The 27,554-nt window shown below is 36.2% G+C and overlaps 1 protein-coding gene across 10 annotated transcripts in view; it reads right to left on the bottom strand.

The window, feature by feature from the left end:
- The window catches only part of EXOC4 (exocyst complex component 4), a 736,472-nt gene that overhangs the window by 395,549 nt on the left and 313,369 nt on the right, over positions 1-27,554 (bottom strand). For all 10 annotated transcript variants that reach the window (XM_044746180.2, XM_044746218.2, XM_044746246.2 and 7 more), the window contains one exon: positions 14,011-14,107. In XM_044746180.2, the coding sequence (XP_044602115.1) occupies positions 14,011-14,107 (97 nt within the window). The remainder of the gene's footprint in view (positions 1-14,010; positions 14,108-27,554) is intronic.

Here is a 27,554-nt window from a genome sequence, read left to right as displayed (position 1 = left end):
ATAGGTCCCAGGGAGGGAGCCAGTAGAGAGGAAAAGCCTAAAGGCACAGGAGAGACTGTTTCTAACACAAAAAGAACAAGATCCTAGAGGCGATGAAGGAAAACAGGATCGAGACCAGAGGAGAAACTGCCTCTGAAAAAGGAAAGGGCACACAAAGAGATGTGCCTCTACAACAAATAAACGTCTATAGGTAAAGAAGGAAAATCAAGGAAAGTCAGCACAGGTCGAATACTGGACTTCTTCGTCATGGATTTTCTTTTATTCTCAAATTACCATGATACCCTAATTAGGAACATAAGCTCCACGAAGGCAAAGACAATGCTAGGCACACAATAAGCACTCGATAATTATTTCTTGGGGAAAAAAATGAATGAAAAATAATTAACAGAAAAATATAGCTAAACTGAAGAATTTTCCCCTAAAATTCAGTTTAAGTACAGCCAACTCCACTGAATGTAGGAGTTGTATCTTGAAAAATCAACATGTCAACCAAAAACATGTAAAAAAGAAAATGTAATGAATCAAGGCTTATAAAGCGGAGGGACTTCTAACTTTCAGAGAAAGATGTTGCTTCCTTTTCATTCTTCAGTGAAATCCTCATTTCAATTTTCCTGAAGGCTTCAAAATAAGAAAGAACTGTAGATTCACTCAGATGTATTTCTGAGCATCAATGTGCCTCTATCAAACCTGCTCAGCACTCCTAATTTCATTCTAAAGAATGGATTTAGTGGAAATAAATAAAATATGCAAACAAGATATTGATGACTTTGCTGCTACTAGCACCCTGAGCATACTGGGCAGAGTGAGAGAGCTGCCTGTGGCTGGCATGGGATCCCTGCTGACAGGGCGTTCTGGTAGCCACCAGGAGAGGTTGTATATGAATTAAAACTCAGGAAACAAAGTGTCTATGACAAATGTGAATCTACAAACTATGTTATATTCTAACAACCAAATAGCTAAAGTGAAGGCAATGAATAAATATAATTAACAATAGCCTCCAGATAATATAAAGAGGTTAAAAACATATATCTGTAATATGCAAGACTCCAAAGACTTTTATTAAAAGAATACTTAATATCCGTCAAGTTGATCTTGTGTTTTTATAACCGGCCGACTCACTCACCTCCGATTCATTTGCTCATTTTCTCAAAACAGTTTTATTGACTGCCTATTACAGACCAGAGCCCTGTGATTTACTACTCACTATAACTATATTAGGGCCTCTCAACTGGGCCCATGCCTGCCATTGCTTCTTGTGACATTCCTAGATCCAACTGGCTCTTCGTTAATGCCTCATATCACACTTCTCTCCTCCCCCTTGGATGGAATTTGTTATTGCCAAATACTAGCCTATATATTGGCAAACCTAAGAATGTTGATTTAAAGGTCCCAATTATTTTGTTTTTAAAAGGACAGTACTTAATTTCAAAGTAGTATCATTTTTACTTTTCTTGGTGTCGAAATTCCTTCTCTTTAACAAAACTGGCAACTTACGTTAATTGCCAATTATTTTTTTCATTGATTGATTCGTAAATTCCAAAGTCTGGGAAGTACAGTTAATTAATTTTAGCTTCCCTGGCGTTTCCTTCCAAGGCTGTCGGACACAGTCTATATTCATCATCTAGAGAATCTGGCTCATGGGCACCCTGGCTCACCACTCAGCTAGACCATGCCCCACCACCCCAAGATCTCTTAATTGCCTTAGAGGCTCCTTGATCCACAAAAACAGGGAATCAAAAGATTTCTTGAGAAGTTGTTTTGAAGAAATTTAAATTGTAAGCAATTTTAAGGACCATAAGATCCTAAAAAATTCTTACTTATTCTGAAATAATAATTGAATATTGTTTTTATAACCGCAAATTTCAGTGGTATACTGATACAACAGCTAACATAAAGGAACCAACGACTACTGTGCTCCCAGTAACGTGGACGACTGACGTGGACATAATGCTGCACAGAAGAAGCCATTTCTTCTCATCATAGATCACTTTCTCACCTATTTACAACGTGGCAGTTTACAGGAATAGGCTTTAAAGAATGCTCACCGAGTTTAAAAATAGTAATCGTCAAATAATTACTATTCTTCCACAAGTACTGAAAACTACTTGAGGACATAAAAAATGCCAGTATCTATTTCAATTGCAAGACAAAAGAAAGGACAGACCCAGCATTTCCAAGTTCAAAACCACGACTCTTACCAAAAACTAAAATTGAGGTAATTAAAAACTAAATCATCTATTATGATACTTCCACTTCCATTCTTTACGTCTGGGTGTTCTTGCTTCTCTTGCTTGAATCAAAGAACTTTTCTCTCTCACTTATTAAATAACAAAGTCCTAAGAAAATATTGTTGCTTACTTTGAGGTTTCTTTTTGTCTGTTTGTTTTTAACTACAAAAGGAAAATAAAAAGGATTTCTTGACCGTGAATGGAAAATATTTCACTTGCAGTAAAATATATTAAAAAAAAATAGTAGGCTATTAAAAATTAAATGTTCAAATGACATTACTGAAAGGAAAACATTTGAAAATGACCAAAGTAGAGCCTTTGGTATTATCCGGAAGCCCTTGTAACAAAGTATGCAAGCAGTAAGAAGAGAACAAAATGAATAGGAGTGAGTGTGAGTGTGAGTGTGAGTGTGTGTGTGTGTGTGTGTCTTCTGAGAGGTAAGGAGAATATTAAAATAATTTTCCAGATCATACAGAGAAACAATGTATAGCCAATACCCGAAGGAATATAAGTTATTAAAGGGAGAGACTGTGTTTTTCCTCTAGGTAGTCCTACATTATTTTTTATATCGAATTACATTATCAATTTAGTTTTCAAAATCAAATGTAAATGGGCCTGTAGCCGGACATAAACATATTTCATTGGATGCTGAATAAGCATATTTTAGCTATTGCAGTCCAAGACAAATACATGTTCAGAATACATAAAAAGCACACATAAATTATGTAAACATTTTGCACTGAAAAGAATCTTTTCTACTGTCTTTTATATGTAAGCTTCCAAAAATGTTAATTGAGAATTATAAAATTTAATTGATAGAAAACAAAAAAATCTGCATCTAATGTCAGCTTAACCCTAGGTCAAAATTACAGGAGCAGTCATGATGATTTTAGGTTTATGTGGAAACACAGTTTTAGTCCCATATTAGCCTTTATAGCAGAGGAAAGTCAGCTTTCTTTTGCCTTTAAAGTCACTGAAAGAGTTAATTTATACTCACTTGTACTGGTTACTGGCACAGGAAAAAAACAGAAAAACACGAGCAGAGAAGGAAAATAGAAAGAGGACTAAGGAAGCCCAGGGTAGGGAGGGGTGGAGTTTCTCTAACAACTGCTCAAGATAAGCCACAACACAAGTCTCTCTTACCCTTGTACTGGAAAGAAGAAAATCAAAACTGAAATGACGCAGAAATCTACTACAACTCCTTGATCCTGACAATGATAATCATCAACACTAAACTGAAGTATAACAAAGTAACCTAAATGAGTAAGACTGGAAGAAACATATCTATCCAGAGCTCTGAAGTTGCACAGTATATTAGAAAGACTGACAGTCGCAGATTTAAAGAATGTAGACCTGACAGTTCACCATTTAGTTTACTGTACCTTGAATTCAGCTTCTGCTTAAGCATCTCCAGGAAGCATATGGTCTTCTAAGGAAAGCTTTCCTATATCTGGATTGCCTTATTCACTAGAAAATTTGCATTATGTAGAGTCAAATCTCTTTAATATTCAACCAAGTAGTTCTAATGCAGACTTATGAAATAACAAAAAACAAAATGGCTTTATCTCTTTTAAGTGATATATATTTATATATTTGAAAACAGACATCAAATCTTATTCTTCACTAACATTTCTAGTTCTTCCTACTGTTTCTCATAGGAATGACCTGTATTTTCCTGCTCCCTAGACCGGCACCTTTTGCCTCTTTTGACACTGTTGTTGAAATGTACATTGATATGTGGGTTGGAGCCTTGATTGGCTCCCAATTTCACTTACTAATATAAAATTGCCAGTTAGCTGCAGTCAGTGTTCAGCCATATATCATACAACATATTTGGAAAGTACCAAAGTAAAATAAAAGCTTAGAAAAGAAATTTTAATCTCAAAAAATTAATTTGAAGATTAAAAGCATTTCACGTTTATAATATAAATTCACAATCAGTTTCTCAAATGTGGGGTTTGAAATCTAATATACCACCACTCAAGTGCTTCACAGGCCTTCACAGGTCAGATGTTCTGAAAACATAGCAATATTTTTCATAATTCCGAGGACCGGGAAAAAAGCAGTGAGTTTCATAAAAATGCAACAGGGTAGCCACATTACCTCCCATGCATGAATAATGTATGATCTACAATGTTATTTGCTAGACTGTCTAATCACCAGCATCTTTCAAAATGTCTACATACGCTTTAGTTCATTAAGAACAAACATGTATCTGTATAAAAATATCACATACCTGTGAACACTCAGAATAATATTCTGCCAAATAGCAATGCACACATCAAACTGACATGGTAGGACAACTTTTGTGCATTTCTCAAAGGTAAAAACATTGGGAAAAGAAATACAGAACAATTATTTCAACTTGTGACATTCATGCTTACTCTAAAGTCTCAAACTTAAATCCTCTTTCAAAGCAAACCACACACACTATATATATGTATATCTAATATCAAGGAATGATGCAGAGGCTATTGTATAGTTTTAAATGAAAGTGAAGAAAAAATGGGCCAGCCCTGGTATCCTAGTAGTTAAGTTTGGCACACTCCACTTTGCCAGCACTGGTTTAGTTCCTGGGTGTGGACCTTCACCAGTCTGTTAGTGGCCATGCTGTGCTGGTGGCCCACATCCTAAAAAATAGAGGAAGACTGGCATGGATGTTAGCTCCAGGTGAATCCAAGTGAAACTTCCTCAGCAAAAACAGAAAAAAAAAAAGTGAAAAAATCTAAAAAAAGAGTCCAAATAAGAAAGATTACAAAGCAAGGTTTCTTGTATTAGAAAAGATTTATAATCTTGGAAGGGGCTTCCATGATTCATGAAAGAATGATAAGGCAAAAGTTACTTTATGTAATCATAAGTTTTCCCTGTAGTAATAGAAAAAAGAAAAGGTGAAAGGAAAAAGTATCTAAATTTCTAATAACTACTAAAAACAGAACATGAAGCTAAGTTACAAGAGTCGTAGTTTAGGATCAATGCCGTTAAAAAAAGCAAATTTCTAAATTTACCTTTATATTTCTATATTTTATCCTATAACACTTTCTAGTTACAACAGAACTACAAAGATGCAAAAAAATCTAGTGTACCATTGTTAGGTATGCAAGAAAGACTGATCTACTTCAACCTCATGACTAAAGAAAAAATAATTTTCCTTTACATTTTTATTCATATCTGATTAAAAAAATTCACTTCAAATCAACAAATATTTGCTAAGCACTGCTATAAGTTACCTATTAATTCTTTAAGCAAATATTTATTGTGTACTCCCTTCATAGAGAAGACACATCTCAACCACTGTCCTCCCCCTTCACTGTGAAGTGATGTCAGGAAAGGATTTGAGAAAGGAAAGATCATGAAGAGCAGAAATCTAAGATCTTAAAAGAATGCAGATTTGGAATTTTGAAGACCTAAAATGGTCTTACCAAATTCACTCATTTATGAGAAAGAGTTAGTGCCAGAAAAGGTTGAAAAGATCTTTTGTGCTAGACCAGGTTTAGACTAATATATATAATTCATAAGTAGTTAAGTGATTATCCTAGAATTATTTTTTATAAAAATCTGTTAGATCTGTTGGTAAAGCTTATAACAAAAATTATAAGACCTTCTGCAAAACAGTGTACCAAGCCATACTACTTCCTTAGGAGAAAACAGGAGTCTATAGTTCAGCCACAACTATTCCTTAAAAACGCATATGTCTGGAATGTCACACAGGATACCTACTTCATAACAGCTTGATAGGCTAATGGCATAATAATATTTGCTCAATATCTTTGGATAATACTGTCAAAGTGGGCTACATCAAATAATAATTTTCCATTTCAGGATACATAATTGTTAGGAGGGACAAAGGATTTTCAATACACCAGAGAGAGTAGTGCTAATGACTTCTCCATTAAAAACAGAACTTCCCGAATGTCCCAAATCCAGTAAGATAAAAGTCTCAAAAAATAGTTTTCCTGGGGCTGGCCTGGTTGCCGAGTGGTTAAGTTCGTGCACTCCACTTCGACGGCCCAGGTTTGGTTTCTGGGCACAGATCTACACCACTCATCAGTGGTCATGCAGTGGTGGCAACCCACATACAAAACAGAGGAAGACTGGCACAGATGTTAGCTCGGGGCAAATTTTCCTTAACCAAAAAGAGGAAGATTGGCAACATATGTTAGCTCAGGGCCAATCTTTGTCAGCAAAAAACAAAAAAGAAGAAGAAGAAGAAGAAAAGAAAAGTTTTTCCTGACAGCCCTTATATCAGGCTTTCTCTAAGCCTTGATAGTCTTTGGAAGTTTAGATTTAGTCCCCAAAGTTTCTTGCAAATCTAAACATAATGCCCTCCTTGATGTTTAAACAAAAAGAAGGAATTTTTACCTTGACTACCCTGCCTACTAGCTCCCCACTCATCTGCCCCAACATCCCCACCCTCACCCCCAGCAACACACACCCCTTATTCACATTAGTCTGCTCACTGTTTCATGAACATATCCTTTCCTCTTAAAATTTCCTCTGCCCAGGTCATTCTCCCCCAGACAGTCACATGGCTTCCTCCCTCACTTCATTTCAAGTCTAATCAAATGTCCTGTTCTCAGAAAGGCCTTCCCAGTTTACCCTATCATCCAAAATAGTGGCCCCCCACACTGCCAGTCACTATCAAATTCCTAAATCTTCTCTGTTGTTCTTCAAAAAACTATCAGTACCTGATATTGTTTTCTATGTGTATTACTTTACTTTTTTATTGTCTGGCTTTTCCACTAGATTAAATTACACAAGGGCAGAGGCTTAGTTAGTCATGAAATGGAGAGGACCTGGCATAAAATAAATTCTCAATAAATTTTGTTAAATGGATGAGCAAATGGATTTTTATTATGCTTAATTATAACAGTGAATTTTATATGCCTTTGATCTGCCAACAGTGTCAACAAGCAATATTATAAGTGCTATAATTAATAATACAAAAAATATAAAATAAAAATGTTAATCACAGTTGTCATTTACTTTGGAATACCATTTTTAGAAATATAACCCACTATGCTAATGGCATAATCAATTTTGGAGACTTTCATTGTTCCAGGTTTGGTTTCTGTTACCTGTTGACCTAACTTCAAGACCCCTCATAATCACAGGCACTTTAAAGCTATTTCACAACCAGGCCATGGGTAACTTTGGAACAGTCCCCCATACTGTCTGCTAACTGGCAGTTTCTATATCCGACAAGATTCTTTTAGAAGTTATTCTTCTCTGTAATTAGAGACAAATATGATTAGACGATATGATCACAATGATTTTTTGTTCTTATTGCTGTTGCCTTAAGAAAGGCGTTCAGCCAAAAGGAGAGATACTGTCCATCACCAAAGCCCAAGATGCCAAGAAAGTTTCATCTCCCTCACTGACCTAAATGCCAGCCTCTTCCTTATTGACCAATAAATATTTCATTTTTTGTTCTACCCAGGAAGACTTTAATTGCTGTCTGATTTTAATGAAGTGTGGCTGATAAATACTGAAAAATGTTCACAGCCTGGATATTCAATATTCAAGTTGCATTCAACAGAGTAAGCATCAGTGACATTTCTGCAATTTTAAATGCCATCATCATCCACTATGTCTCCAGCCTCTTACCTCTGCCAAGTCACCCCAAGACTGCAAACATCTGCTCTTCAATTGTCTCCTAATAAACACACTTTATGTGTGCAAAGTGCTAACCACCCTAAAGAACCAAATCCTTTTAAAAGCTAGTTGAAGCAAACAAGCAAAACAAGGAACATGTTGTCATTTGGACTTTTAAATTTTAAAATGTCACGCCTTTGGAGTCCCCAAATATTATAAAAGCATTTCCCAGTCACAGGATTGCATAACTTGAAAAGTAGATAGCAAAATCTAAACCAACCAACTCCTTTATTTTACAGACAGGGAAAACTAAGACTCCCAGTGATTTGGCCAACATCAAAAATAAAAATGTGGTCACTCTTACCCACCCCCCAGCCCACTTTCAGTGGTCTAGTCTCTCTACCATGCAATATACAAGATGTCTTTCCATTGAAACAATGGCTCCAGTGCTAAAAGAATGATTAAATAAGTCATTTACTAAATTAATTTCCTGAGTTTGTTCTAACTGCAAAACTTAGCGTACATTCTCTGCAGGAGATAATTAAGGTAAATGAGGTCACAAAGGTGAGACTCTAATTCAATAGGGCTCCTGTCCTTATAAAAAGAAGAGGCCATGTGAGGACAGACGGAAAAGGCTTCCTGGGACTCATGAGACTTGTCCTAGCTCTAAGGCTTTGGAATTTTTGTTTCTCAAGCAATGATGGGCTGCATTAAATCTCAACATTTTTCTTTGCGATTCCATCTTTGAAACCAGAAGCCTACGGTTGTGAGATGGAGAGTCCAACAGAGCCAAATGTATGACTTTGTTCTCATTAATAACACTCCCCATCAATTTGCCTTATTGGCTCAGATTGCATACATGACAGATAAACAGAGAAAGCATTAGAGCATTTTCTGAATACTTTAGTCATATTCTACAAGCATTTAGATTTTTAAAGGAATAATTTTTGTTGTCACCCATTTTCTGCTACATGAAGAAACTGTACTAACAAATCTAAGCCACAATATATTCTCTGTTTTCAGTTTCTAGAGAATAAAGAATGAGAAACAAAAGTAACAACAAAGAGAAAAATAAAGTCTTACTCTCTCCCTCCAAAATTCCACAAATAGCAGCCACAGAGTAATTCCAAATTTCTTGAAATGGTTTCATTATATATTAATTGTAATTAAAAACTGTTACTCTATGTCAAAATGTGGTTGATATTTTAATAAATTATACTTCATTGGTGAAGGTTTATTTATATTTAGATCATGATTAATAATTACCATGATGTAATTATTAAAAAAATTATTTTTGTAAAAAACCTAAACGCATGTCAAACCTAGACAAAAGAAGAGAAATATGCCATTCAAATTTCAACACTAACATATCTTCCTTCTGTTCCTCAAATTCAAAGCCTATAAAATATATTCCATTTATCATAGTGAATCCATCCATTCCTCTGGAATGTTTCCAGAGAAAGCTGAAAACAGCAAACGTTTCAGCAGAGGAAAAAAGAGTCTATCGTGTTCAGGGTCTATATTTTGGTGAAAGTATTTCAGAATCTACTTAGGCATGGCTAGAAACCTATTTATTTCACCATGTTTTTGTTCATTTAGAACCTCAGGCAGAAAAATTGATTAGATGACCTCATCATCAAAGCCTTCCTTAAGGGTTTACTTGCACACAATGTCTTGTAAGGCTAAGAGTGAAGCAAGCAAGGTAATACTATAGCTCATCTTTTAAAAATTTCATTCTCTAAGAGACAATTTTCTGGTTTCTTAATCAGAAAGAGAAAATAGTAAAGAAAAGCATTAAATAAACAAATCAAGGGGCCAGCAGAGTTAATGGGTAGTGAGCAAATTGGAAGTCAGTAGATCTGCCTCAAATACCCATGAGATTTCCTAGTGATGAGGCTGGTACAAAAACAAGTTTGCAAGGTTACCAGATCCAAAGACCTGGAACAATAATTTTATGGGAGGATAGGATAAATGACTGCCAGGAATATATAAAACAGCATAATGGGGATCTGCTGTGTGGTGTTCTTAGCAGGGTGGTTCAGAGTTTTCAATATGGAAAACCTTTAGGCTGCAAAGAATGTGCTGCCATCTGAATAAAAATTATGCAAAGAACATTTTTAATAAACAAAGTGTAGAAAAGCCGTACGCAAAGTTTCTGGAAGACAGAGTACAAGTGTTGCTAGACATGGGGGAAGAGCAGCAAAGGAAAATGAAGGATCTACACACTTGAAAGGGTTTCTCCCTTCCAATGAAAAATATCTGAGTTCAATAACAGAGTGTAAGAAAACAATGACAACGTTCAAACATGTTGGCTTGTGATAAAAGTCAACTTGTGCTAAGGTCCTTCTGAACTTACTTTTTGAATATGTGTAAGTTCTAAATAAAGAATAATTATTATAAGCAGTTAGAAAAAGAGTTTGAAAAATTGAGATGGGAAAATAACATGAGTCACTCCATACAAGTAGAAACTCATTTGGAGGGGAACCACTGGGTGGCAAGATATGTGATTGCTCAATAATGTCAAACTAGTTTCAAGAGAGGATGTATTGACTTACATACTTGGTATGAGAAATCCCACTGATGCACGTCCTCTCCAATAATTGGTGTTTTGGGCTTCTTCATTTTTGCCACCCATGCAACTACCAAGTGAGTACCTTTCAATAAAGATTTGATCTTATTTTTTTGTTTCCCCAGGACCTGGCATAGAATCAGAGTCCAATAAATAACCAGCGAACAAAACTGAAGTAAAGGAAACCAGATTTGAACCTAGATAACTTGTGGTTTTCGCTTTCAACTTCAAATCCTGTGCTTTTTCCCCATCTTCCCATTCTTCTACACTGCCTCTTCCACTATGTTTATATTGTCTTTTAAATAATAAAATGGTAAATCACATTCATTTGGAACTGGCATGGAAAAAGAGCAACGGGCAAAGGATGGGAAATTTATCTATACATATTTTACTTAAATAATCCCATAAAAATAAGAGTGACTATTTCTAAACAAAAGTCCACATTTAGGGGAGAACACACATCGTATGTGTTCAATAAACATTTGTCGAGAGAATAAAAGAATGACTACAGGAGAAATGAGAAAAGCTTTCTTTAAATGATAATAGTAAAAATGAAATATCCTTGTATGATAATGCACATTGATTCTTCTCATTACCAAAGCTAAACTTCCAAACTCTAGAAGAAATAATAAATCCAATAATCAGCCAACGGTGAAGTGTAAAAACTAAAATAAAAAAATGCTAAAAGATATTAGTCATTTGAAGTTCAATAAGCACATTATGAGTTTTCAGCTGAGACTCTATAATGGGTTTGAGAAGGAACACTGCAATTTGAGACAAAGGCTAATTTAAAGACTATAATGATCACCTGCTTAGAAAGGAATTACCTTGCAGACCACGAAATATTCTTGTGACTTCCATTAAGAGTTACACAGAGAACAAATGAATGATAAACTATTTATACCACGCAACAAAACTTTCTCCAGTTCTAACCTATAATAAACTTAAATTCTGAGTGAAAGTAGAGACCAAACAAGTGAGTATAACGAGCAGGAGTATTATCAAGCTGAAAACTCCCTAGTGAAGCAGCATAAATACAATACTAAAAAATAATTGTCAAAAATTATTGGGGCTGGCCCTGTTGTGTGGTGGCTAAGTTTGCAAACTCCACTCCAGCAGCCTGGGGTTTACAGGTTCAGATCCCAGGCATGGATCTACACATCACTCATCAAGCCACACAGAGGTGGCATCCCACATACAAAGCAGAGGACGACTGGCACCGATGCTTGCTCAGGGACAATTTTCCTCAAGCAAAAAGAGGAAGATTGGCAACAGATAGTACTTCAGCACCAATCTTCCTCACACGCACAAAAAAACTGTAATACATTAAATTCTGCAAGTATTTTACCAGAAATGCATTTTGTTAAGTGTGAAATAACCATATATTTTTTCCCATTCTCCTGACTTCACATTAAAATTTTTTTTAAAGTTTATGGGAAAAAAATCTCTTGAAAAGTGGTTATTGAGCACACTGCTAAAAAGCTTCCAAAGGGTTTCTTCTATACTTAGGAACAAATGTAAGCATAAGGATTCCATTTATACAAGCCAAAGCATAACTTAGCAGTAAATTATGGTGTTAAATCTAGGTTAGAAGATGCCTATAATGATTAAGGTATTTCTCCATTTTCCTAACAATTAGCAACACTAACTAAGTAGAAATCAATTGTAATTGGAGAAGAGAGTGAGTACTAATTACCAAAGTCAGTTGATATATAAGAGCATTGTTACTTAATCTAGAAATTCTATATGTTGTAATATATATATATGTAAAATCAACTAAATTTATAAAGGAATAGTCTTACTTCTCTCAATTCCTTGATTCTTAAATTATATGAATTTACTTGCTGCAAATGTTTGCTAAAACAGATTTTCTTAAGGTTAATAACATTTCTTTAAAAATCTCTTATTTTATGTGTGAAAGCCAGGGTTTTTTTGTTGTTTAATTTACGTATTTGTATTTTTGCATTTAAAACTAATTGGGTAAAGTATTCCAGTACAATTTAAAAAACTGGTTACCTAAATAAGAGATTTAAATTGAAGTATTTCTACCGATATCAATTTAGTAAGTCTTGGTTAATGAGAAGGTAGGACAATTTCAGTAATAAACTGCTTATGGTTTGGAAAAGTATACAGAGTATTATCTCTGGCCACTTCAGTAGCATTTGTTTAACTATTATACTAAATGCCTCAAATATCAGAGGAGTCACCTGAGACGTCAATGTGATGAGCTGGGGTACCTAACTTTAATGAACCCAAGAGTTTCTGGTCCATTATAGAAAAATACGACAAAAATGTACACTGGTTCATTACAGAGAAAATGCACAAATAACATTATCTTGGATATCTGTGTCCAGAAAGTACTCCTTTTTATTGTGGTCAAAAATACATAGCAAATAATTTACCATCTTAACCTTTTTTTAGGTGTACAGTACAGTAGTGTTAACTATATGCACATCGTTGTATAAGAGATCCGTAAAATTTTTTCATCTTGCAAAACTGAAACTTTAGATCCATACAATACCACCTGACTTGTCCACTCCCAAGAAGTACATTTTTAAATGTATTTAGGGATTAGAAATTTTTTAAATGGAAGTATCATGAATTCTTATTGTCTGACAATCATAGTATCACAATAAACTGAGCATTATAACAGATTTCATTCTAGTCACCATCAAGTTTTTCTTCAAGATATAAAGCCATGTATTTGACTGATATAATGTATTTCAGTTTTTATAAATCATTTTTGTTCAGGGACCTGCCAATTCTGAAAAGATATCTGAGTCATTAGTGTAAATTAGTTAGGCAGATATGGGTCTGCAATTTTCTCCTGTACAGGGCCAGAGAGTAAAGATTTTAGGCTTTGTGGGCCATATGAGTGCTGTTGCAAATATTCAACTCTGTAATTGTAGCACAAAAGGAGCTATGAGCAACACACACACACGGAGGTGCATGACTGTATGTCAATAAAAATGTATTTACTGGGCCGGTCTGGTGGCCAAGTGGTTAAGTTCTCGAGCTCCATTTCAGCGGCCCAGGGTTTCCCCAGGTCGGATCCTGGGCACAGACATGGCACCACTCGCCAGTCCATGGTGAGGCGGCATCCCATATAGCACAACCAGAGGCACTCACAACTAGAATACACAACTATGTACCGGGGGAGGGGAGGGGAGAGGAGGAGGAGGAGGAGGAGGAGGAGGAGGAGGAGAAGAAGAAAAAAGAAGATTGACAACAGATGTTAGCTCAGGTGCCAATCTTTATTAAAAAAAATGTATTTACTTAAACACATGACAGGCTAGATTTCTTCCATGGGCAACAGTTTGCCAACCCCTGAAACAGCTAAGAAGGGGAAGGGAGAGAGAGCGAGAGGGAGGGGGAAGGGGCAGGGGCAGGGGCAGGGGCAGGGAGCAGGAAGGAAAATCAGATCAAAGTATTTATGGAGTGAACTCCTGAGAACAAGTAGCTTCTTAGTGGGGTTGACACTACTTGTTCTGTTGACAAACTTTGAGAGTGAGGCCCTAGAAAACGGAACAAGTTCTTAATGACTTGGTTCAAGGCTGACTGACCTACCAGCATAAATAATGAAAACACTGATCTTCAGTGAGTACATAGGATTCGACTTACCTTAGTAATGGATGGAATATGACAGTAATATTTCTGGCTCCAGGTTTGCAGACAAATTTTGTTCCTCCACCTTCAATTAAGTTGTCATCAGGACCCCCTTTCAGCAAAAAGAAAAAAGAGAAATTTAGTTTATTAGAACTTTTACAAAGAAATAAACCAAGCCTATACAGACAAATGTTATACTGTTATAAGTAAGACCATCTTTGAAAACGATTGCCTTCAACATGTACAAAATTATTTTGAATGACTTGATCCAGTCCTTCTTATTAACTAAACTATGGATTAGCATTTTCTCTTTGAAGCGATAACATGGAAGCAGAGTAAGAATAAATAATATGTTTAAAGAAACAGTGCAAGGATTTAACTCAGTTAAGGCTAATTTTGACCTCTAATCAGCAGTGCCTATCTTGGAAAGTACAGCACATGAAACCTTCAGGGGAAGGAGGAAGTGCCACTCAAAGATGTCCAGGGCTGTAAAGACTGGAGCAGAGACCCACAGAAACCTAACCGACCAAGCCTAAGACCCTACTGATTGTTAAGATACACTACTGTTTTATGTAACACTAAGAAAAAAAGTCTTGCTAATTAAACTATACAATGCTTCCTTATTACTTAGAATCTTTATTTTTCTCACTGAAAAGTTCCTTTGGTTTTTAAAATAAATAGATGTTTACCATCAATCTTTCCTACACATTTAATAAGGAAATATAAGAAAAATAAATTGTTTAAGGTCTTCTTAAAACTATAACAGTCAGAGTCTAGCTCTTCTGAATGACTCAGCATTGTCAAAAAGCTCATTTTCTAAACAGTGTCACCAAGTATTTTATTCCAGGCTGCTGATATCCATTCTGCAACGTTTAATGTTGACATGTTCTTGATGCTATCAGAAGGTTTAAAGAGAAGCTGTTCCTAAACCAAGACTCATATTCTTTCCTCAAATGGTCCTTAAGAGGTTCATGAATTGAAACAGCCATTAAGACGCCATTGATTTAAGATACATCGTAATTTCAAAGAGTTTAGAATGTGAAAAATGTGTACTTTAGGATGCTGGGAGAAATGCTCCCCCTCCCCCATTCATGCTTCTTTCCATTAGAATGAAGCTCAATTAATGTAATTTTTGGCCTCCCTCCATCTTTTACCCACTCTAGGGGAAGTGAAGAAACTCTTTAGGTAAAATTGAGAAGAAAAAGCTGGGCATGCATGCCTCAGGAACCCCCTATTCCACTTTAGAAACCAGAATTCCTGTAGATAGTAAGTGTTGTCTCGCTAAATTTGGCAATGAAAGTCCTGCCTTGTCAGAGAAGGATGAAGTAGTCTAGCACCTTCTCTAAGTGGATCAGTAAATGTCTAATTTCGATGTTCTGTTAGAAAACTCACTTTGCTCTCAAACTAGGCTACATCCTTCAGTCTCACTTATACCAATATAAAAGTGGTATTTCACCTTCCACCTACCTTATTTATGTTAATAGTTTCTTAATAGTTTCAGAACTTTGACAGGAAAGGAAGATGCTATTTAATGGGCTTCCTCAAAACCCAACAATCTATACTTAAAATATTTCATTTCTTTTGTCTAAATTAAACATTTTCATTCTAATTATAGTTCTTTGCAGGATACCAAATATAACTAAATCTCACCCGATTTATTATCTGTCTTAATGGTCTCTGCGGCATCTTGGAAATTGACTGATAAAAACATGTGAAGCTTCAGAAATCCATAGCCTGGATCATCAAGACTTCCCAGAGGCATGAGAGTCTAGACAAATCCCATTTGGATCAGTTGTTTCCACCAACTAATCAGAACATGGTTTTTCTTAAGAAAAACAGAAAATATAATTGGCATGTACAGCTCTTGATTCAAAATCATGAGCTGTTTTCTCTCATTTTGAAAAAAATGAAAATATTACTATATTTGCATCAGAGATATTAGTGTTCTGCTAAGTCAGTGATTTTGCTGAGTTAAAAGGAAAGCAAAAGGAGAGAGTCTAGACTACCACAAACTCTATTCCTTTAATAAAAATCCTTTTCAAAAGGTCACATGGTATGGTTACAGACAGACAAAACCCCAGAATAAATATATCTTCTTTATCAACACTTCTCTTTGTCAGAGCATAAAGTGGAGTCCGATCTGAATCACCAAGGAAGCGTGCATGTGTAGAAGAAACCGGGTTATATTCTGCACTCCAGGAAAACATAAACAACTTCCTATAAAATACATAAATCTACACCAAAAAAATAATGCACTAATCTAATCATTATGAGCATCTCTTTTAAAGACAAATGTGAGCTGAACTACATGACCTCCAATGGTTTCTAAAAATTCTGAAGTTCTATGATTTTAGATATTCAGTAATTAAATACAGACCTGATTAACCTAGCTCCAAATTTCACGCACACTGAAAGCGTTGCATGTATGCCCACCTCCATGCCCTGGTCCACACTGCACTCCCATCTGGAGAGCCTCCTCCCCTCCTACCACTCCTTTAGGCCTCAGGTCTAGCCCTAAACTGTTGGGTGCCTCTCTCCCAATGGGCACAATTCCATTAACAATGACTTTATATAAAATAACCCATAGAACCTCACTTCTATTATTGTCCTTTGTTTTCTAAAGCTTATGTAAACTTTTGGCCACCTGGAATGCAACTTCCCAGAAAGTAGTTATAAAAGCATACATTTGCCGAATGAATGAAGGAATAAACACCTAACTTCATAGAATGTGTTAGAATTAGATGAAAAGGTACACATGAGGTCCTCCGTAAACTGTCAAAAACCTAACAAACTAAGCAATTCTTTCTGTACCCCCAAAGCTTTACAGGTAGTAGGTGTGCTTAATAAACATTTGTTAATAACAATCATATAGGGAACAGAGATAACAAAAGAAAGATACAATACCAAAAATAAGGCACAGGAGCCACCAGAAATGTCAGTGAGAGGGAGACTGGTTGTGAAAATAAAGGCACGATAGTGCATCAGGCTAGAAACTAAATAATAGTTTCATTTGTTCTGAATCCCTGATAGTTACAGAAAGATGATTACTGATTCACACAGTGGGGTTAAACTAAATAAAAAGCAAACCTCGGGTAGAAATAGGAAAAAAGAGACTCTCCTCTTTACCTGCACCCCTCTCCCCCTGACCAAAATTCCATCTATAGAAACCTCATATACTCTTCTAGTCCCATTACCAAATGCCATCTACACTGCATTTAACGCAATCTCCTCCTTACAGGCTGTAAGTCCAAATCTAGCTTACTAAATTACCAATTAACAGCACCAACCCAAAGAAAACATCTTTGAAAATAAAGTTGTCAGAATGAAAAGAAAAGGCCATGACCGAACACTGTACGGTGGTCTGCGAGTCTCTACCCTCTGAGATTTATTCTAGCATTTCAATATTCTGGGTGAGAAACAAAACCTGCCTCTCCTCACACGCCTTCCCGTAATCAACTAACCTGGGAGGTGCTGTCATGAACATTCTTAAAGAACATGTTGTTCAGTCCTGAGAAGTGTACCGAAAGGGCCAGAGCATCTCTCTCTCCTTCATTCATTATGCTTACGGTCTAATCTCGGCTGTCAGAGGCCAGGTGATAGTCACCAGAGAAAATGCTGAATGATGATGGATGGTTCGAAAGAAAGGGAAACTGACACTAGGATTACAATTAGAATATATATTGTGCAGAAAGAAGGGGAAGCAATGCCCATCATACTTCCTGTTTCTCACAATGAGGACAATGCTTTGACAGGCTCCCTCAGATGACTGGCAAGAGGCACCAAGGCCACCCCATGACTGCTGGGATGACAGCACCTCTGTGTTTGCAGCCTAGTCCCTTCTTTTAGAACTCATTCACTCATAAGTAATTAGCTCCTAAATTTATTTATTTCTTGATTCTTCCCAACTAGAATTAGATGTAGTTTCTAACAAATATCATCATATTAATAAAACAGAAAACCAAAGCCTCAGAAAGAGATGGAAACAAATGTTCTCACTGAGAAGACTATGGTACAGTGAGAAGAATGAAGAAGATCTGTCAGACCTCAGATCTGCTACTTATTATTAGTCTAAGTGTGAAAAAATTATTTAAATTCTCTGAGCCTCAGCTTTCCTGTTTATAAAATACAGATTGCAATAAACTCTTTCAGCCTTGTAGTGATGTTTAAGTAAGATAACGTACTCGAAGGCATTTAGTACAGTGCTTGACATCTAGTACACCTCAGATAAATGGTCATCTGCTTTTCCCATCAATTTCTAAGCAGTTAGGGCTCAAACTGGTCACACACACACACACACAGACACACACACAATATCACTGGAACTAAAAACGAAAGGTCTAAATTAAAAAAATCTTATTCTTGCTACTTTAGGCAACTTTGTACTAGTCAATATCACTATGAGAGCAATTAAAACATGTAGTCTTATTTTGGGGGCAAAGTTATTGCACTGAAAGGTTTAGAAAATTGCCGAGAACACTTACAGCATAACAGAATGAAATTAGTCTTCCTCCACTCTTAATTTTTCAATTAAAAATAATTATTATTAAATGTATAGACGTTAACATTATGAATGCTTTGTGCCAAATGCTTAGACGAAAAGAGTATAGAATTTGATGGTCACTTTCGTTGAGTGACAGAAAGCAGCATGCCTCAACCAACATTTTTAATGTGTTCTGGATTTAAAGTCAGCCTTTCCACATAAAAAAGAACCAGAGTGAAGGTGAATGTTTTTACAGCAAATATTTTGCTTCATAAATACTTTCTAGAGCTTATCGAAATGCATACAGTACATTAAATATGGAATTCCTGAGTGCATCAATAAACAGGGTCTTTAATTGGCTCTAAAAGCCAGCTGAATAGTCTAAGAGTGCCCTGAATTCACAGCTGTCACCCTGTCAGAGGTGTTCTTTTTTTTTTCTTAATTTTTTTTGCCGAGAAAGATTTGCCCTGAGCTAACATCCGCTGCCAATCTTCCCCTTTCTGTATATGAGCTGTCACCACAGCATGGCCACTGACAGACAAGTGGTATAGGTCCATGCCTGGGGACCAAACCCAGGCCGCCGAAGCAGAGTGCACCAAACTTAACCACTAGGCCACCAGGGCTGGCCCTGCAGGGTTCTTTTAGATTAAGTTCTCGAGCAAGCGCATATTCTTAAAGCACAAATTATCTCTATGACTTAATGCTGTTGCTGCTGCTGTCACCATCACCAAACTGTAAGACGCGTCTATACGAGAGCGCGGTGCTTGGTGCTAGATTAAGAAGAAAACAAAGATAAAACACTTGTCCTTACCCTCGAATGACTTACTATTAATCAAGTCAAGCAAACCAGGATTGGTGATCATATTTTGTTGCTCAAGGATCTGGGAAGAAAATCCAGGCAATAAGCCCCTTCAAGAAAAGGATCACCTTTTGGACTCAAATCTTACCTAGCGTGTAATTATTAACAAAATTGCTTTGTTCATGGATGCAGCCCTTGTGCTTAGAATACTTTTTGGCACATAATAAGCATTTGGTAAATATTTGTTGAATGAATATATGAATAAGCAAATGAACAAACAAAAAATGAAAAAGAACATCTCTTTTAGACCAAGTGAATTCTAAGTACAAGTCACATAGGAACAAACAGCAGTTGTGTTTTGCATAATGTATGCTCAGTGAGGAATGCATGTTTCAATACAGTGCTGGAAAAGTATATTGATTAAGATATTATTTGTAGAAGACAATCTCCCAAATAGAAACAACATAGTTATTCCCAGCATAAAGGAAGTAAACGGCTTGCCCATCTTTCATTGCTCAATTATATTTCATTCCTGGGTGACTCTAATGCCATCTGGTTGATAATTAAGACAAGTGTAAAGCATTACGCAGGGTACGTAGGAAGACAATCAAGACGGGGAAAGAGGATTCATTAAACATCTACTAGGAAACTGGTACTGGGCTGGACCCTTTTCCATAAAATATCTCACTTAATCCTAATAATATCCCTGCAATATTATTACCTAACACAGAGATGAAGACATAAAGGCTTATGGCAAGGGCAGGGGAGGTGTCTTACTCAAGGACACACGCATGGTAGGTCCAGTATGCAAACATTTTTTTTCCAATTATATACATTACAATCTGCTTAATATCACTTTATGTTCCCAAGAAACTCACAGGCTGAATAAAATGATGTAGATGATGGGTGATACAGGAAAATTCTAAAATAGGGAGCATGAACCCTGAATTTCTTGTGGTTGACACATAAAATGCATTTTCCATTAAATACAGCAGTTGGTTATCCAAGGCAATGCACAAACAGCCTCTTGGATCAGAAAAGTAAGTAAAGCTTAAGAAAAACAACATTCTATACATAAAAACACACGTACACAATGATTCTGGGGGAAACACACTTAATGGTACAACTGAGGCCAGAAATAACATGTTCCTCTCTAATACTGTCCAAGCAGCAAGAACCGGAACTCTACTTTTCCCCATCTCTCCTGACCAACCAGTAGATGTATAACAATCCCTCCCACCCCAAACTCCTAAAACTCCAAACTACTGGCGAGGGCTGCCTGGACATCCAGGAACGTGAAGGTTGGAAGACAAGAAAGGGTTGGCCTTCAGGGAGGGAAGTCTTGAAAGTTTGCCTGTATTAACACCCAAAACACTGAGAGAAGCCTTGTTTTTTCTGTTTCTCCTTTTAAATAAAAAATTCCAATGGCCCTTCCTTGATTCTTCTTTTACTATTACCACAGGTCATTTCTATATGTCTAATCATCTGAGGCCCACACAATGTTTTACAGTTTCCTCAGGACACAGAAAATACATGGAGTCCCACAGAGATCTAATAGTTTTTAATTAGCAACAAAGGAAAAAGGGAGGATGGGGAAAAATTTAAAGTTAGGAAAGTCCTAAAAGTTGCACAATAAAATGAGCAGTCCTAGTATGCAATTGAAGTAAAGTTTACTTTTGTCTTTTTTTAACTTAAAACGTTATCTATTTCTTTTTTCAGCTTTATTGAGATATAACTGACAAAACTTTAAGATATTTAAAGTGTACATCATGATGATTTGATATACAGATATGTTGTGAAAGGATTCCTCCCACCAGTTACTTAACAGATCCATCACCTCACATATTTATTTTTTTGTGTGTGTGAAAACAATTAAGTTCTACTCTCTTAGCAAATTTCAATTATACGATACCCTTCTCTCTATTTCTGTTGTCCTCTGTAACTCTTGAAAATACTGAGCATGAATTTTGGCCTAATATTCATGAAATACATCTTCCCTCCCTCGACCCCCAATTATTGAAACCTGAGTAAATTCATGATTGATTTCCTTAGTGGAGTGGAATCTTAAGTTGAGTGGTGATGCACTGAACTAATCTTTAAGAGGAATGGGAGGAAAAAAATATTGATGAAGGATTCCTTGACAATCCTTCTATACTGCTGAGGTCCCAGATGAGATGAAACAACTGGAATTTATAGCAACACCATACAATCATGGAATATTCTAGAGCAGAAATAAGAGTGGAGAAGAGAGACTTTGAGAGCCAGAGTTAAGGACTTACTAGCTGGATGTGTTGGAAGAACAAGAGGAATAAAGAGTTGAAGGTTCTGGTAAGAAAGAAATCGAGGCAATTAACCATAGATGGGTCAAGGCTTGATAAGAAAAAAAGTGAAGTTTGGGAAAGGCTTGATTGAAGAAAATGGCGGAAGTTGACACTTGGACATCTCCATAAGGTCAAAGAGTATTTATGGCTGGAGTCAGAGTGAGAGATTTGAAAGGAATGGGAGGTAGTAGTTAGAGAGGGACATACTTAGAACTATATCCTTCCTCACTGGTCGCAACCCCAGGAAGCCCTCCTTTGAATTAGAAATGGGGCAGTGCGGGGGGGGGGGGGGGGGGATAGTTAAGTTTGATGTTTGGTAGTTAAAATTAGGCAGCAACAAAGTTTGGGAGTGGGGGGCAAGACTGAGAAATGAAAGGAATAAAGGAAATTCCAAGGATGTCAGCCAAGAGGAAAAAGGGAAGTTTCTTTTGGTGCCCCCCAGAGTCACTCACAGGTATAAGGCATAATGTAGGGAAAAAGGATCTAAATTAGGACAGCCTAATGATGAGTTATGAGAAAGACAAGTAGTGCAAAGTTTGAAGTATAAAGAACAGTATAGTATATGTATGTGCAACACCTTATATCTGTTGGAAATTTCAATGTGAGCAGACTGCTAGGAAGCAAATAACATTTGAGTTTTGCTTCAAGTAAGACCATCTCTCCTAGAATTTGGTTATAGACTATAAAATAACTCTCATAAAGAAATAAAAATCATATTTTGTAGTTCAAGAATTGAATATATTCTAGCTCCTAAATAACAAGTGAATTTTATAATAATCTCCCCTTTGGGAGTGGCCTCTTAGTTTAAAAAAATGAAACGAGGGCCGGCCCAGTGGTGCAGCAGTTAAGTGCACACATTCTGCTTTGGTGGCCAGGGTTCATCAGTTCAGATCCCGGGTGCGAACATGGAACCATTTGGCAAGCCATGCTGTGGTAGGCATCCCACATACAAGGTAGAAGAAGATGAGCATGGATGTTAGCTCAGGGCCAGTCTTCCTCAGCAAAAAGAGGAGGATTGGCAGCAGATGTTAGCTCAGGGCTAATCTTCCTAAAAAAAATAATGAAACGAGACACAAAAACACCCAGTTTCTTAATTATCTCCCTAACAACAAATTAAAAGAGGTTTTGGAGGATGGGATAACAAGGAACAAAGAAGAATGTAGCAACAAATTTTAAGGTTAATAATAGCTCATCCTGAGCCATCAGTAAAATGCCTTCACCCAGAGCTCTTCCATGAGCATAAGTCAAAGAAAGTTCCATTAGTAAGAGTACTGACTGTTTCTATAATGGAGTCTGAAATGGCATACTCTATGAAGAGCAAAATGTAAGATATGGGCCAATTACCAAAGGATGCACAGTCACTGCATGCACATTTTTAAATGGTTGATCAATAAGGCACAAGGGAACTTTAATTGACCATCTTTGAGGAGCATTCTTATCTTAGTGACATTATCCTCCAATTCACTTTATTTTAAGGCTACGTAAGAAGATTGCATTGATTCTTTCTTCTTTCACTCTTTAACTAATTCCCTAGTTTTAATTATCTTGAATCTATTAAATACGTTTTAGTGGTTAGTTGGGATATCTAACTCCGAGATTCTCATGTGTGTAAGCTGGAGTCCCCTACCTTACTTATCAAGTGTCTGATTTCTTTCATTTAACATAATGTTTTCAAAGTTCATCCATGTTGTAGCATTTATCACTACTTCATTTCTTTTTATAGCTGAATAATATTCTAATATGTATATACAATATTTAATTTATCTATTTACCAACTGATGAGCATTTGGGTATTTCTGTTTTTTGGCTATCACGGACAATGTTACTAGGAACATCCGTGTAAAAGTTTTGTGTGGACATATGTTTCCACACAACATACACCTAGAATTTGTATTGCTGGATCATACGGTAAGTCTATGTTTAACATTTTGAAGATCCGGCAGATGGTTTTCCAAAAATGCTATACCCTAATGCTCCTTGTTGGTTTTTTTTAAAAAAAATAATTAATTGTTTAAAAGAAAATCTGTTTGTGTGGAGGGTGATGGGCAGCATACAGAGGAAGTATGAGTATTCTGTTCTCCAGAAGAATCCTTTCCCACACGCCCCACATCTCCCCCTGCCTCCTGTAGGGGTGGCCCTATCTGTTTCGAAGGATCGTTGAGGAAGCATGACCAGATGTAACAGGGGATGACGTAACAGGGCAGAAGCATTTGGGAATTGGCACAACTGGGCAACTATCTGCGCTATCTGTACTGTTTCAATTAAGTGTCTGTGCTGGTCCATCACCCATGATTAAAACAGACAATACGGTTTCTCTCCTCACTCAAGTTTCAGATTGCAGATTTTACTGTTTGCTCAGTAGTTCTTATTAAAATAAAGCAAGAGTGATATGAAGGACGATAGGATGCAGTGCAGTTCTCTAATCAGATGAGCCCATCTCAGTGCTGACCTAACATGTATGTTTGACTAGGCAGGAGTCTTCCAATGATGTCTTGCCAACAGAGTGGTAGATTTATGGTGCAGATAAGCATCACGCTGAAAACAGATTGAGCCCATCAATTTTATTTTGCCTGTGAGATGGTCTACGATGGAGCCTAGGCCACTGGAAATGATCAGTGCATAAATATACCAGTTCATATGGAAGAAATGGTATTGTTAAACACTCTCATTGTCTTCACACTCAGAGATGTGCTTAATCTAAGTACTTCCAAAATTTGAAAAGAATTATTTTGAAGGGCTTGATGTGACACAGAATAATAACCCAAAATGACTATGAGAAGTAGGAGAGATAAATGTCTCTTTAAATACAAATTTAGAGTTAAAATACAAGGTGCAAAACATGGTAGCATTTAGCTTATTGACAAAGATAATCAGTGCTGGCATCCAAACAGAAACAGCATTATATCATGGTTCACTGGAAGCATCTGGATTACTGAGGAACAGGTGGCTTTAAATAACTTTACCAGCAAACCCATAGTCACTGTTTAGGTTTAATTAGCAACAGTCAACTTTCCAGGCACTCTAGGCAACAACTCTTGCAATATTCTCACAGAATTAAATCGGTCTTCCAAGTCCACTAAACATGAGCCATAACATGATCAACAACCAAAATTACAGCTGGCAGAGGCATTTTTTTGTTTCAGCATAAGTAGAGCACAACATAGGATTGTCCATACTCTATGTTCAGCAAATAATTGATAAAAATAATCATAATTTTACAATCTATTCAGACTGTCCATCCTTTGCATTTCTCCAATGTCCAATACATTTTTTTTTACCCTAATGGGTAAAATTACCACATTGATAAAAAAAAAAAAAGAAAAGAAATACAACTCTCTCATTCATCTACAACTGAAATAATGACAACCATAAAAAAAAGATGAGCCTTCTATGTTTTAAGTCTTGACCTCTGCCTCTCATTAAATGCAATAAGTTCAATGTCAGCCATCCACCAAATCAAAAAGGAGTGAATTTTTCCAATCATATTTGCTCCACATCTATCTGTCACACTTATATCTTGTACTTATTCTCAAAATTTTTATTTTCCATTTTATCAGTCATGATTGTTGTAAAGCACATACCGTAAGTGTTAACATTTTACATATTACATGACTCCAAGATCCCAGTTCTAGGAATTTCCTCCCATGCCTAATAAAAAATAATATCATGAGTGAACTTAAGATTTGGCAACAAGGATGTTCATCACATTTACATACTACTTGACCCCAAAAGTCTAGTCCTAGGAATTTCTTCACAACCTCAATAAAAATTAGTATTATAGGCAAACTTAAGATTTGGCAACAAAGATGTTGACCCTCACAGTTCATCTGAGCACCCACAGTGAGCCAGGATGGGACCTAGGGGAATTAGGAGATGGGGGACCAGCACCTCCTCCAGCCAAGTTGTAACTTCCTCCTGTTCTCTGCCACAGCATGACTGAGGGAGGCAGGGGGTGCCTCATTAAGTGCATTAAACTCTTAAAGAATCACTTAAAATGCAAAACAATAGGGAATTGATTACAAACATAAACACACATATGTAATTGATACAATAAATACACATATATAAATAAAACTGGAATATGATGCAGCCACTAAAAATATACCAACACTGAAATAAGGTCCAAAAAAGATATATAAGGCAGGAGTCGTTATGGCAAAAGGTTATTAATTAAAATCATATTGTGAGATAAGCCTATATCATGTGCCTCACAACTGCAATATTGGTAGTCTTTGCTGACATGATTCTTCTGTCTCTCACCTCTGCTGAATCCTGTTTCTGGATCCTTTGTTCCTGTATGTGTCATGTATTGTGCGTGTGTGTGTGTATGTGTGTGTGTGTGTGTGTGTGTGTTATAAACTCATATTCCTTAGACGTTTATCTGTAGCAATTCTTTGAGGCCTAGTTTGAAGGTGTGTTCCATTAGAAAACATTAGCAATAGCATCTGCTAGTTTACCTAAGGGAACTACCAACCTGGAACCAATTTTAAACTAAACTCTCACTTTGAAATTTTCTCACATCACCCAGAAGATGTATATTTTGGAAGCAGACTTGGTTTCTCTAGGGATTTTTTTCCTCCCTTCAGCCTGTGCCAAGGCGATCAATTTTCTTTCAGTCCCTTACAGGAGGTGGGAAGATATTTCTAGATGATCCATTTACTCTATGTGGAGTTGAGGGGTACTTTCTACCAGACTCCCCAGGTTGGGTAGGTCCTGGGCTTGTTCCTCTTCTCCGGTGCCTTGCAAGTTCACTGGGGTTTGGCAAATCCCCTCAGAGTGAAAACTGCCTTTGGTGGTACTTTCTCCAACCTCTCTCTGCAGTCCTTTTTTTTGCTTCCTGGTAATCCTAACTTTCTTGCCAGTTCATCAAAGCAAATTAACACATTTTTAAGTGTTTTACCCAACACTGTAAATTTTTCATGGGAACATCAACAAAGGTATCAATCATACTGCTGGAAGAGAAGTCTCCACATAATCTACTCTTCAGAACTGTCTTCACATAACTTCCCCTCTGAATTCAATTATTCCAGTGCGAGTTATCTTTAGATTCTACTCAAATAACCCTATTACTGTTTGCTCGTTTGTTTTTAATCAATTCTCATAGTTATCCTAAAATAATCATTATAAATAATACAAGAAAAATAATAAATAGAATAAATAGAATAAATGTAGCTCTTGCCTTATATGTTAACAGTTAACTTGATATAGTGAAATATAACAATATATGATAAAATACAATTTGATATAGTACATTATAAAATCAGATATTAGGAGAATGAAGTTCTCTTTTTAACTTGGATATCAAGTAATTATATGGCATTAAGTAAGTCTCTGAGCCTTCTATTTCTTACCAATAAAATAAGGAAAATGAACCAGATAGTGTACTCTTGAGAAACCTTTCCATCTATGAATTTTTATTTCCTAGATTATAAAATTTCCTTTACAAATATATTCTATCTATTGGTTTTATTTATATTTTTGATACTGTATAACATAATGTAGTAGTACATTTATCAAGTAGAAGTTTATGCCAATTATTATAATCATTGAGATATCACATGCAATAATTCCAATGGGATTTTAAATGAGAATGAACTGTATTTTTACTTTGGGATATTAGTTATGCTTCAGGAAAAAATAATTAGTATCATTTTGGGCTGACATTTTTACACCATCTAATTATGATGATCTTATGCTCTCGTTATTTTATGGGAAGCATCTTAGATCCTGCCTTGATTATCACAAGAATTCCCCAATGTAGAGAAATAAAATGGGTTAAATTCATGGCATGTGTGTGCAATTTTAACCTAAAATGTTTCTCGATTATTCACCCTAAAATAGGTATCAGAACTTTAAACAAATCACTATTATCAATGGTTTCCAAAAAAGCAATTCAGACAGATATATATTTAATTGGAAAACACAATTTATTTAATTGAATTCAATCTACAATCAGGAA

The sequence above is a fragment of the Equus asinus genome, chromosome 1 (assembly GCF_041296235.1).
Source record: "Equus asinus isolate D_3611 breed Donkey chromosome 1, EquAss-T2T_v2, whole genome shotgun sequence".
In the NCBI taxonomy this organism is placed as follows: domain Eukaryota; kingdom Metazoa; phylum Chordata; class Mammalia; order Perissodactyla; family Equidae; genus Equus; species Equus asinus.
This window is presented reverse-complemented; position numbering and strand designations above follow the sequence as displayed.